Source organism: Centroberyx affinis, unplaced genomic scaffold, assembly GCF_046629955.1.
Source record: "Centroberyx affinis isolate AG114_WGS23_722 - 3 ecotype Tasmania unplaced genomic scaffold, CSIRO-AGI_Caff_v1 ptg004734l_1, whole genome shotgun sequence".
In the NCBI taxonomy this organism is placed as follows: Eukaryota; Metazoa; Chordata; class Actinopteri; order Beryciformes; family Berycidae; genus Centroberyx; species Centroberyx affinis.
The window spans coordinates 224,855-237,469 of record NW_027282291.1 but is presented as its reverse complement, the minus strand read 5'-3'; the positions used below and the strand labels follow the sequence as shown (position 1 = coordinate 237,469).

The 12,615-nt window shown below is 43.5% G+C and overlaps 1 protein-coding gene across 4 annotated transcripts; it reads left to right on the top strand.

Moving 5' to 3' along the window:
- The first annotated feature begins 1,718 nt into the window (after nucleotides 1–1,718).
- Nucleotides 1,719–12,539, top strand: raf1a (Raf-1 proto-oncogene, serine/threonine kinase a). Of its 4 annotated transcripts, XM_071544910.1 has the most exons (18): nucleotides 1,719–2,181; nucleotides 4,109–4,335; nucleotides 4,555–4,667; nucleotides 4,805–4,907; nucleotides 4,994–5,151; nucleotides 5,719–5,811; nucleotides 7,210–7,363; nucleotides 7,857–7,916; nucleotides 8,133–8,163; nucleotides 8,300–8,415; nucleotides 8,618–8,735; nucleotides 8,951–9,035; nucleotides 9,157–9,333; nucleotides 9,419–9,465; nucleotides 9,611–9,729; nucleotides 9,895–10,026; nucleotides 11,060–11,194; nucleotides 11,292–12,539. In XM_071544910.1, the coding sequence occupies exons 2-18, from the start codon at nucleotides 4,135–4,137 to the stop codon at nucleotides 11,430–11,432; spliced, it is 1,983 nt and encodes a 660-aa protein (XP_071401011.1). In that variant the 5' UTR covers nucleotides 1,719–2,181; nucleotides 4,109–4,134; the 3' UTR covers nucleotides 11,433–12,539. The 4 variants fall into 4 exon arrangements, with proteins under 4 accessions (XP_071401011.1, XP_071401012.1, XP_071401010.1 ...); XM_071544911.1 differs by lacking the exon at nucleotides 7,857–7,916 and having other exon boundaries at nucleotides 1,720–2,181; XM_071544909.1 differs by lacking the exon at nucleotides 1,719–2,181 and having other exon boundaries at nucleotides 4,120–4,335; nucleotides 7,857–7,976.
- The last annotated feature ends 76 nt before the right edge of the window (nucleotides 12,540–12,615 follow it).

Here is a 12,615-nt window from a genome sequence, read left to right as displayed (position 1 = left end):
CCCCAAACTTAAACTGAAACGAAATAAGATACAAACCTAAATGAAGACTAGCATATCACATCTGAAAATCACTGAAACTAAGCTGGAATTGGAATAATAAAATAAATAAATAAATACATATAAATTGCTGTGTCTTTTTAACTGATGATCTCATAAACATATTACATCCCTGATACAGACCCATCCTGTTTCACCCATCCTGATTGCATCATATTTTAAATACAAGACCAGTGAGAGAGACGACAATACAGTGAACCATGGGGGCTACAGCATCTCAGCTAACTGGCCTGAGTGCTTGGTCAGATCAATAAGTGGGAAAGATGCAATCATCCTAGTCTTAAGGTGGCTTTGGTTGCAAAGCTCAGCGAAAGCAGTTGCCAATTCATATGGCCGTTATTCAGCAGCTGATAACCTTTATAACAGGGCAGGAAAAAAATACATATTAGCCTGTGCTGCATCTTTTTGATTTTATTTGGTTATGTCCACCATAATATCCCATACTGACTGAAATACAATGGTAGTGCTGCATGCCGAGTGGAGCACCTTAAAAAGGCTCCACAATGACAAAGCCCTGCCCTCATTCTCATAGAAACAGTATTTGATGTTTCTGTCATTTGTTGGATGGAGATGGAATATCTGTAAGAAAAGGCTCATTGGAAGAAATGTGGATTCAACTGTAAAGTAAGATAGATAAAGTGGAGATTAGATGGAAGACATGGTCATATGACGTGTTGTTATGATCATTATCTGTCTGAGAATGTCTGCTGCTTTATGGAGTCAGTTTATGCTCAGCTCATCAAGGCAGACTGGCCGGGATGTTGATGAGGCCATTTAACTCTCAAACAGTTAAATGGTATCAAGTCTGGCTTGCTGATAGGACCTATGAGCCATCTGTGAGCAGAGAACCTCAGGGGACCCAGTCCAGTCCGGGATGCTACAGACATGGTGAACACATGGTGAGTGGCAGCAGGTTTGGTAGAGGGTAAGATTTCATGACGGTAGGCCCACTGTTTCAGGGCCAGTTTGAAACAGAATAAGCTGTGTTCTTGACTAACAACAGCTTCTTCTGTTTGTTGAGCGTGCTTTGATCTTCAAAATCATTCTGAATCCAGTGTAAAAGAGGGACAAGAATGTTGCATCTCTGCCAGCTTTAGAAACCTTTGCCCATAACAAGTCTAGGTAAAACCTTACACTTACTGTACATACCAAACTATCCATTGCAAGTCGACTCTTCATTGTATTTTAGTCCAAACATGTAAAATATAACAAATAGCATAACTATCATGACTATCAGGCAGGGCTTCTGTGTGGTCAGCTACAATTTTGCATTTCCCTCAAGTCTCCAGATGATGGTGCACTTGGAGTGATTCATGGCCGACTACTCCATACTTGACCTAACATTTTTTTTGTTCTCATAAGCTACTTTTACAACAAATATCTCAATTGATTTGCATTAAAATCTATATTAATGTAACATAGGCATAATCATAGTTAAATGTGTATCCAAATAGCGTGTCAGCTCTTTGGCCTGCAATCTCAAAAGCGATGTTTGCACCCTATATGATCAATCTTAACCAGAATTTAAGAGCCTAACTGGGATATTTCTCTTACTATTAGAGTTCGGGTGTAGATTTCCTCATGAGCATAAACAGCAGTATCAGTGGAGTGGGAGGGCTCAACTTAGTGCTTTAGTTGCGCAGTGTGTATGGTTGCTTGCAACTCTTGTTATGACTGCAAGGTCCTGTTTCAATCACTGGCGTCAGACAGGCGCACGACACCAACTCAAACCTTTTCACCTTCTCCTGTACATCGTAAATATTGATTGGAAAGCGAAGCATTACTGAACAACGTACTGGAGTTTTAATTTGCAAGAGCCTCATAAGACCTGGAGTATGTCCCTCGTCGTGTGACTTTGAGGGTCCGAGGGATTTTTTTTCCGCATTTACCGCGATAGAAGACCAAACTTTTTATTATAAGGCGATTGATAAATAGACCCACCGATGACCTTCATATCTTACATCATTAGTGCAGTTACCGGATACATTGTTTGATACATTGTCGGGGTGTTTACAAACGTCGACTTTTTTCCCCTTTTCTTGAATGCGTTGCAAATATGATGATGTCACCGACGCCACTTTTTCCTGAAGTTATGGCGGAGCACAACTTTTCCAACTTGTCTTGGTAAGTAAGGGTACAGGCTACAGGCTTCCAGCTCTGCTACTTTATCAATTATGTTTTAAATGACGGCTACAATTGTTTAACCCTCTCTCTCTCTCCACGCTACACGACCCGATAATGCATCCTTTGAACAAGTGAAATTTGAATGGAGGGGAAATAGAGCCGTGCAATGAAGTTTAGCTGAAGTTCGCTTCTGAGGGCCTACAGGCTATTTCACAACTATACATTCAGCAACTTGACCGACTAGGCCTTATGAGAGCACTTACATTAATGTGTGTGCAGCTCGTGCGTGCATTTCAGCGGCATTCGTGGTTTACAAATTATATTTTATACGGTTACGTTTGGTAAGGATTTGCATTCAATGGGAATTCAATTGAAGGCGTTGAGAGCCAGTTGAGTGAGTGAGCCTCCACATTTCTCCCAAAATATGCCACTGACCTGCTGACATTGATCTCACCTACATTTATGACTTTGACGACTGCAAACAATATTGCCATAGAAAAGCTTACCGGTATTTGAATGTAATGATTACAATGTAGTGCTTACCACGGCTGAAATTACCATGGCTTAATTATTTGGAAATCAGGCTGTGTTCTGTAGACTGATAGGAATGTAATCTAAGAGAAGGGAGCATAAGTATCCTGGATTTAGCGCTCTTTGTGTTGATACCCATTCCTGGATGGATCACAGCACTTGTTTTGAACACAATTCTTGCGGCATGGTGGGCACAACAGACCCAGACTCGTTCAAGTCCCTGCTTTTCTGTTGTGACATGTGAGTTTTATGTGACTGTTAACCACTAACTGCAGTAAATCATCTCTTCAGTTTTAACAGGTCTTTGTATAAGGCATATCAGAGACAAGACAAGGAGGTGGGTGGCGTGCATGCACACAGGCAGACAGAAAAGTATACACACTGAAAAATAAAGTGAAGAACATGAGTGAGTCTGTTTATATATATATAGCCCTGCATTTGTATTGAAAACAGCAGAAGTGGGAGCATATTTGTTTGTGATGGATAGGTACAACCTGAGTTGTAACAACTAAAGCTTTACTTTCGGCTGTTTCCTAGCTGACATGTAAGGGTCACACCTTGTGCCTTGCTGCTGATGTTTTGCTCGAAGCACAAATGTATTATTTATTTTAACAACAGTGTTCAACTTGTTCATAAAGTAGCAATCCTGTTCTGCTACTCCACAGCCCCACTATTTCACCAGACCCCATGTGTGGATATCCTGACCCTTCATGTTATGAGACGTCTGCGTCTTTGAGGGTACCCCCTAGTTGTCTGTCTGTCTGTCTGTGCAGAAGAAAGCGTTTGTTGAAGGCATACTGTAAATAACATGGCTGACCTCTGTGGTGGCCTGAGATTCTCCTGGTCTGAGTGGATTAGTTTGTCCACGCTTTTCTATTCCTCCCCCTGTGTCAGTGGGAAGGGAAAATTGATAGATGGCAGCTTTATGCCAAAAAGTTACAGATGTAGTGTACTACAGTTAAGCTAATTGTAATGTCTGTCCATGTAGGGTTGAGCCCAGAGTTTATGGACCACGTAAGACCATTGAACTGGTCAGGAAATGGCAGATGCTCTCTTTAGTCTGCTGTATCACTACTGTAGGGCTTGCTGCATCGATATAACCTTCAAGTGGTCCTGATCATTATCATTCAACCCTTGAAACAATTGAGCAGACGATAGACAGAGAGGTAGATATATTTAATCACTCTTTTTCAAATTAAGAACATTCACATGCTATTTTACCCAGGATTGCAAGATGGTCGTACAGGCCTTGACGCTGAGTCTGCACACCACCATCCTCACCAAGAAGAAACAGAACTAATGTAATATTGATAAAGAGGTTGTTTGGCAATGTGAGCTTTCCAACATTCTGAGCACTAACACTGTGTGTGTATGTGTGCCTGTGTTTGTTTTCCAGACCATTGAGAGCACTTGGCTTTGCTAATGGAGCACCTCCAGGGAGCGTGGAAGACCCTGAGCAACGGCTTCGGAATGAAGGACTCTGTGTTCGAGGGCCCATGCCTTTCACCAACCATGGTCCAGGGCTTCCCCTACCAGCGCCGCTCCTCAGATGACAGCAAGATGCCTGACTCCAAGACTAGCAGCACTATCCGCGTCTACCTCCCCAACCAGCAACGCACTGTGGTGAGTTGATTTTCACAACAGATAGGAAATGGCATACTGCTGCCTCAGAGAGTTACCCAAGCTTAGTTTCCCACACTGCTCATAAGGCTTCCGAAACAGTACCAGTGACATTGTTAACAGTTTGTTGAAGGTATGTTGAACAGTGCCTCTGTTTACATCCTGGCAGGCAAGGCTGGGATTAATACTGTAATAAACTGTGTTTGTGTTGCGGTCCCTCAGGTAAACGTGCGACCAGGTATGACTCTGCACAGTTGCCTGATCAAAGCCTTGAAGGTGCGGGGTCTGCAGCCCGAGTGCTGCGCCGTCTTCAGGCTGCACCCAGGGCAAAGGAGGTGAGCACCCGATTGTCGTGGGTTTGGAGTCAGGGAAATAAAGTCAGATTCAGATCAGGCCACATTCTAGGCTCCTGCAGTGGTTTTTGCTGCTGTGCTATTCCTTCATGGAACGTGTTTTATCCCTTTCATAACAGCAAAAAGTTACGGATGGATTGGAATACCGACTCCACCTCACTGATTGGGGAAGAGCTGCTGGTGGAGGTTTTAGATCATGTGCCCTTGACTACACATAATTTTGTGAGTACCTGAATTTTCGCAGTGCACTCAGGCACTCCAAATTTGTCACTGCTAAAGAAATAAATGTATTTTCTTTCATTTTTCAGGTTCGGAAAACATTTCTGAAGTTAGCATTCTGTGATATTTGCCAGAAGTTTCTTTTGAATGGTTTCCGTTGCCAAACGTGCGGCTACAAATTCCATGAGCATTGCAGCACCAAAGTGCCCACGATGTGTGTGGACTGGAGTAATATCAGACAACTGCTGTAAGTCTCTTCTAGGAAGGGGAGGGTAATGTAAAATGGCCACCGATAACTAACAGCCATTTCATTCTATAACAATAGCTTTTAAATATTATATGAAGAAATATATATATATATATATATATTTGAGAAATATAAAGCACAAAAGACATATTCTATCAAATATAATTAGGATGAGTAACACTTGCTGTCCCATTTTCCCCAGGGAGGCCATTTGAGTTTCATCCAATGTAAAGTTAGTTTCACAGTGCATAAGAGATGCCATTGTCAGGATAAAAGAATGAGAACAAGCTCTGCTGATACTGCAGCTCTCTTACCTTGAGTAGTTTCAAGCTCATGCATGTAACTTTGCATACTTGCACTGAGAATAGAGGGTTGTTTTGCATGGAGGCTGTGGGACTGACAATGAGCATTCAGAGATCCATATCACTGACAGTTGAGAGATAAGCCTTTTTATCTGACAACCTTTATAGTCCTTAGCAAGTTTGTTGGTATTTCATTAAGCATTTCTCTCTTTAACATCACACATACACACATACAAAGAAAGATTCCCTCTCTGTGTGTCTTCAGGTTGTTCTCGACACCAGGTGAAAGTGGCGCTCCGTCCCTGCCCCCATTGACATCTCGGCGAATGAGAGAATCCTTGACTCGGTTTCCGAATAGGTGAGACAAACTTCATGTCCTTGGTCTGATCACAGACCCATGATCCTTGTGTTTGTATTAGTCCCTTTGGTTGTTATAACATGGCTACTTTGACCACAAATCCCTGGCAACAGTCTGCCAGGAGCAGGCAGTACATGAAAATCCTTCCTCATGTTTTTTGGGGGTTACAGATTCAGCTTGAGGTAACCATGACCATTGTCATTTTCTTTTAATTGCCATTCTTGACTGCATCTCAGCTGGTGTAGTTATATTCTTAGATGTAAAGCACCTTAATCTTGATTGAATTAAATCCTGTTTTTAATTACGTCTTCAGCTTTATGGGGGCTTACCAGTCCAGGGGCTGATGTAACAAGAGGCGTGAAAAGAGCCTGTTGTTTCAGGAGCACTTAAAACGGTTAAAAAGCACTCTGTGCTGCCAAATTAGCACTCGTACGGTATCAAGTTGTTCCATGCAGAGAAATCTCAAATACTCTTTTGAAACATAGTTTTGTATTGCCAAAAGGGGGATTTGTTCTCATGGAGTGCACTCCATGGTCATACGTGTGGTGTAATATGATCTCTGTTTATATACGTTATTCAAATGGAGTCCCACATTGCCCCTTTTCACCAGTAGCCCACAGTGCAGCACAGAGATTGGCCCAGTCAGAAGAGGTGTACCAAGACTGTTTCTCTGAATTGACTGTCACAATTTGTACAATAGACGTCATCTACCATTCTTACTCATACGCTTCTAGACATTTTGACTTGTTACATGTAAATTACGATAATGTTTGCACTTGCTGTGAATGTGAACAGCTCAAGTTGGACCAACATTTGGATTGTTTGGAGATTTATTTGGCTGGTGAGCTTTGTACTGTACAACTGAGCCAATACAGAGCTTGGCAAACATCAAGGGCAAAATACCTCTCTACACCATCAAGCTAGCCAAAAACCTAGACGTACTTGTCAACAGTTTCAAGTTTTACTTTGTCTGTTGTGTTTTACTAGCATTTATTCATTCTTTTTCTTTCTTTTTTTATTTAACCATAAAATGAGCTTCCCAATGACTGAGAAATTCTTGTGCGTCAATAATCTTTACATACAGCGGGTCATGCCTTTGCCTTCTCAGAAGATAGAACAATTGGTGTTGCAGTGTCAGAACAGAAAGGGTTATCCAGTTCGACAGATGCCTGATGGGGAAACTGAAAGTGAATGGCAGAAATGAAACCAAAAGGCTGCTGCACCATCTACCACCACACCCATGGTCTGATTTTAAAGAATTAGAGTTCAGTGCTTGTTTTTATGTTCAACATCGGTGGTGTGTCTCTTATTGTGAAGTGCTGACACAAGATGGAAACAAACAAAACAGTTGCTCAGCCTTAATAATTCTTAACATTTTGTCCCTGTTCCCCCTGCCAGCTCCATGCACCGCTATTCCACCCCTCATGCCTTCAACTACACCACGCCCTACCCGCCCACAGGAGGCGCTCTCTCCCAGAGGCAGCGCTCCACCTCCACGCCTAACGTCCACATGGTTAGCACCACCCTGCCTGTAGACAGCAGCATGATCAAGGTAACTACACACCACACGGGTCCTTTGGGTACTCCTGGAGGTCCAGGCAGCCGGTCTTAAAATATCTCCTGCCTCAGAGTGATCTTACCCTCTTACATCCCAGGCATTCCAACTATCCCCGCCTGGCTCTTTTCTACCTCTTATCTACTTTTCTGTTAAGTAATCCACCTGGACTGGGTTCAGCTTGATTTGTGTGATTCCCTTCATTGCATCCTCTCTTTGTACTTTCAATGTACAAATGTACTACACTTGATCCCCCCCCCCCCCGCCTGATCAGTTCTACATTGTGGCTTTTCACCCCACTGTGAATGTACCTCACATAATCAGCTCATCAATTTCACATGCTTTGTACAATATTCCCCCTAGTTGATCCTCTTATCCTATATAAACCCGGGCAGCACTCTGTCATTCATTCCTTCCTCACTTTCCTTTACTGTGTCCCTTTCCCTCCTGTCTTCACTGGCCTGTTGTATTGTACCCTACTGGGGAGTAGCTAGACTGCCTGAATGCCTCCCCCAGCTCCTGGTGCCATAGATTCTGGCTGAAGAGAAGAGTAGGTATTGTGCACTTCTCCCATTCTTTTGTTGAGGCCGCATCCGAGAGTCCAGAAAAGGTTAGAAAGCTGTGTGCCTGTGTGTAATTTGAATGGCATGCCTTGCAAACAGGCTATCCACATTTACATGACTTCTTAGTGAGTGAGCACACAGCAGCTGGTTTACTGTTTGGACCAACTGACAGAATTTTGTCTGTGTTTTGTTTTTTTCTGTAGGATGCAATGCTACATCATGATCATGACTCCGGTAAGTGAATGGCCAACTCATCCGCTGTGGTGGAGAACATAAACTCGTGGCATGTCATTAGCTTCATGTCATACATTGATGGACTTCTTGACAGTCTTTCATCCTGAATCCCTTGTTCCCATTCCTGACTTCTTAGCGGGGAGCTCCCCCAGCCAGAGCCCTACAGGTTGGTCCCAGGCCCAGTCCAAAATCCCTGCACCGGCCCAGCGAGAGAGGGTTCTGTCCTTCAACACTCAGGAGAAAAATAAAATTGTGAGTTCTACGTCCCTCTTGTTGTGTATGCCGATGGTGCTGTGAATAACATCCCAGATATAAATACTCCCTGCCCTTTTTGTGCAATCAGCATGCCAAAACAGAATACTGGCTAGTGATGTTACTCAGGCTTGTGTTGCAGTGGTAACTGAATTTGTGTGTCTCATATCAGTTGCACCTTTTTGCTTTCTGTTTCATCCAGAGGCCTCGGGACAAGCGGGACTCTAGCTACTACTGGGAGATCGAGGCCAGTGAGGTGTTTCTGCACTCCCGCATCGGTTCAGGCTCCTTTGGAACTGTATACAAAGGGAAATGGCACGGTAGGAATACTTCTCGGGTGGGGTTTGGCCACTTACATTTGTCACTATAATAATTTTCTAATTGTCATACTACTCTTTGGACTTTTAAATGAGCCACTTGACAAGCAAACTGTTAGTGTGCCTGTAGTATCGCTTTCCATCTGAGTTTACAGAGACTTTGCATCAAAGGCAATGGAGCACTTTACTCAGATCTCAGACATTGTTTGTTGTTTTAGGTGATGTAGCAGTGAAGATTTTAAAGGTGACCGACCCCACACCAGAGCAGTTCCAGGCATTCAGAAACGAGGTGGCTGTCCTGAGGTAAAAAACGCAGGATGGCAAACTGGTGCAAACTGATAAATTTGTGGTAAATCATCTTCGTTGCAAACATTTATCTCATCTTTGTTTGTTTTGGTGATTTCCTCTTCCCCTCTGGTCACAGGAAAACACGACATGTCAACATCCTGTTGTTCATGGGCTACATGACGAAGGACAACCTGGCCATTGTGACCCAGTGGTGTGAGGGCAGTAGCCTCTACAAACATCTCCACGTCCAGGAGACAAACTTCCAGATGTTCCAGCTCATTGACATCGCCAGGCAGACAGCTCAGGGCATGGAGTAAGTCTTAAAGAACATCTGTTTTGACTGTTGTGTACCCATTAACCTGAGCTGAGATGTCATCTAATTTTTGTCTCATTGTCAGCTATTTGCATGCAAAGAACATCATTCATCGCGACATGAAATCCAACAGTATCCTTTCTATCAGCTGTTTCAGAGTGCCTAATTGTGTGAAGTTTACAGATAAAAAAGTCAATGTACCACAATCTTCATATTGGTAAGTCTCTTTGCCTTCTTCAGTCTGTGCTTTAGCTGTGGTTCCTTGACAGCAGTGTAGACATCTTCTTGCATGAAGGGCTGACAGTGAAAATTGGGGACTTTGGCCTGGCCACAGTGAAGGCCAGATGGAGCGGCTCACATCAGGTGGAGCAGCCTTCTGGATCCATTCTCTGGATGGTCAGTACACATCTTTAATCTCAGTAGAACAATAACACGACTATATTGCAGTGGAGGAGTTTTTGTGGCTGAGACTCTTTAGAGACTATAAAAAACACAACACTAAATTCAAAAATTGAATTTGAAAATGTTCTTTCTTGTGCTTTTTTACCCTTCTGTCCTAAGGCTCCTGAGGTTATCCGGATGCAGGATAACAATCCCTACAGCTTCCAGTCTGATGTCTATTCCTATGGCATTGTTCTCTATGAGCTGATGACGGGAGAGCTCCCATACTCCCAGATAGCAAACAGAGATCAGGTGAAGTGTCAACGTTAAAAACATAGCTTATCTGGGGTGTCCTCATGGTACTGACAGTACATACTATGTACCAGTGACATTGTGTGGCTAGAACTAGACTCTGTCCTCACTCCCTCTCATCCTCCCTGCAACTCTGCTGTCTAACAAAAACTATTTGCCAAAAAGTTGAGGCCTGTGACCTTTTGATACCTTGTTAGATTTGATCAAGTCAAACAAAGCTGAAGGGTGACCCACTTTCAGGCATGTGTCTAAGTTCTGCTCCCTGCCTGGGTCCCAGTGTAGTGTCAGGCTGCGAGCCCAGGCCAGAAGGTGGTGGAGAGGCTCTGGGTTGCTGTCTGAAGGGGGTTGTGGAGCTGGCCTAAGGCCTGCCATGGAACAGAAGCGGTCACCCTGGAGCCACTGGCCTAATTTTAGACCCAGTAACACAACCCTGTGTTTGTGTGTGTGTGTGTGTGTGTGTGTGTGTGTGTGTGTGTGTGTGTGAGTGAGAAAGCAAGCGTGCATGTGTGGGTGTGCGTGTCTGCGGTTCTATGTATATGTCAACTCACACGGCACTAGGCCCTGGCCTGGATCATGTCTGACCCCTTGTTCAATTTACGAGCTGCATGTTGTTCTCTCTGCGTTTACTGTTCCTTGTGTATTCCAATTAGACTGAAGTGGTCGTACAAAGTGTACCCATAGCTGCTATTATGATTCACTGTTGTACCCTTATTCTCCATGATGGAATGACTCCGTGCTCAACTGACCTGGCAGGAACAGAGTGCTCTTATCATACTTATATCTCTGTAGTGTCATACACTCATACCCTCACAATAGCTCCAGTGTTTGAGATGCCTCTCACCTTAGACTCACTGGCCATATTTATAAAGGATCTCAGAGGTGGACTGCTGATGTAGGATTGATGACCAGGCTGTCTCACTGGCTTTTTGGATCAATACATATACTCTGAATCGTTGTCCAATATGATAGATATTGCCCACTGTCCCTCATAGGCTGTCAGTCTCATCTGCTGTCTGTGATTGTCCCCTCTCAGATTATCTTCATGGTGGGTAGGGGCTATTTGTCCCCAGACCTCAGCAAGCTCTACAAGAGTTGCCCCAAAGCCATGAAAAGGCTGGTGGCTGACTGCATCAAGAAGTCTAAGGACGAGAGGCCGCTCTTCCCCCAGGTAAACAACTGTCCTGGTAATTATTATAGACTTCAAGCCACATGAAGTGTGCTCAGCTAATATCTGTTAATGCTCTCCTCTGTCGTGTTTTTTCCAGATCTTGTCGTCCATTGAGCTTCTCCAGCATGCCCTCCCCAAGATCAACCGCAGTGCCTCAGAACCCTCCCTGCACAGAGCCTCTCACACCGAAGACATCAATGTCTGTACGCTGACCTCCACCAGACTGCCTGTGTTCTAGAGGCTCAGACGGCACCGTCCCTCCCCCTCTTCGCCTTCTTCTCCTCCTCTAAATATCTGAAATAGTCCACACACCCAATATGCCCAACTTCTCCACACACACATAAAGAAAGAGATCTACAGATGCAGATTCAGACACAAACACACTCACATACTCGCTAAATATTTTAATTGTGATGGGGGAGAAAGAGGAGAGAGGGGTAGAAGTGCATCTGAGAGTGACTGTGGATGACATTGATGGATGATGGATTGCAGATGGATCTACACCTGAAGAGGATGTCACACGATACCCATTGGGCTGGTTCTTCGCATACCGCTGTAGCAATGATCGAGTTCTGCAGAGGCTCCCTTGTGGCAATGCAGTTGGTGAAATTTGTAAATATATGCACGCACATCTACCTAAAGACAGAGAAAAATAGACATTGAAGGAAGTCCAAGAGAAGGAGAGATGCGTGTCTCTCTTGACTTGGGCTCTGTGATGTGAAGCACACCCTTCTGTCTGGCTGCCCTGGTTTCTGATGAAGAGGACCTTCAATGCTTACCTGCCTTAAGAGGAAACAAAGCCTGAACTAAGATCCTGCACAACTTCACCTCCTCTGGTTATCAAAAACAAAGCAGTTGGATGTAGTCCATTTAGTTGCACAGTAGTATATGATTTTGCATTGTCTTAATCAGAATGGAGTAGATATGGGAAATTGTTGTTGTTGTCTTCAACTTCTTTTAATTGCCTTTTTTCGGGGGGTGGGCTGGGTTCATTCTGGAGGAATATAGCCTGTCAGACAGCAAGCATGAGTGATCGAGGAAAACTTTGAATTTGCACATTTTAGCAAAAGCAATGGCCATGTTTCGACAGTCCATATGGTTGATTCATGGCTTTGAGTGCTCTGATCTGTAGATACCCACACATTCTGATCAGTCCTTATCCTGGGTAGGTTATCATGAGCTGGATATTTGGCAGTTGTCTTAAATATTTAAAATGATTTGGAAACTAATTTGTATTTGTCTATCATGTCTCTTTCAGGAGGTTAAACGTTTTATTGTAAACTTGGTGAGAAAGTTGTTTATTCAATGTTTTAATAAAATTAAGTTAAATTCCTTTGCCAACGTAGGTTGTGTTGATCATCTTTGTTTGCTACTCTTGTCTCATTACAGAAATGCAGTTAACAGTCAACATTTTTTGTGTC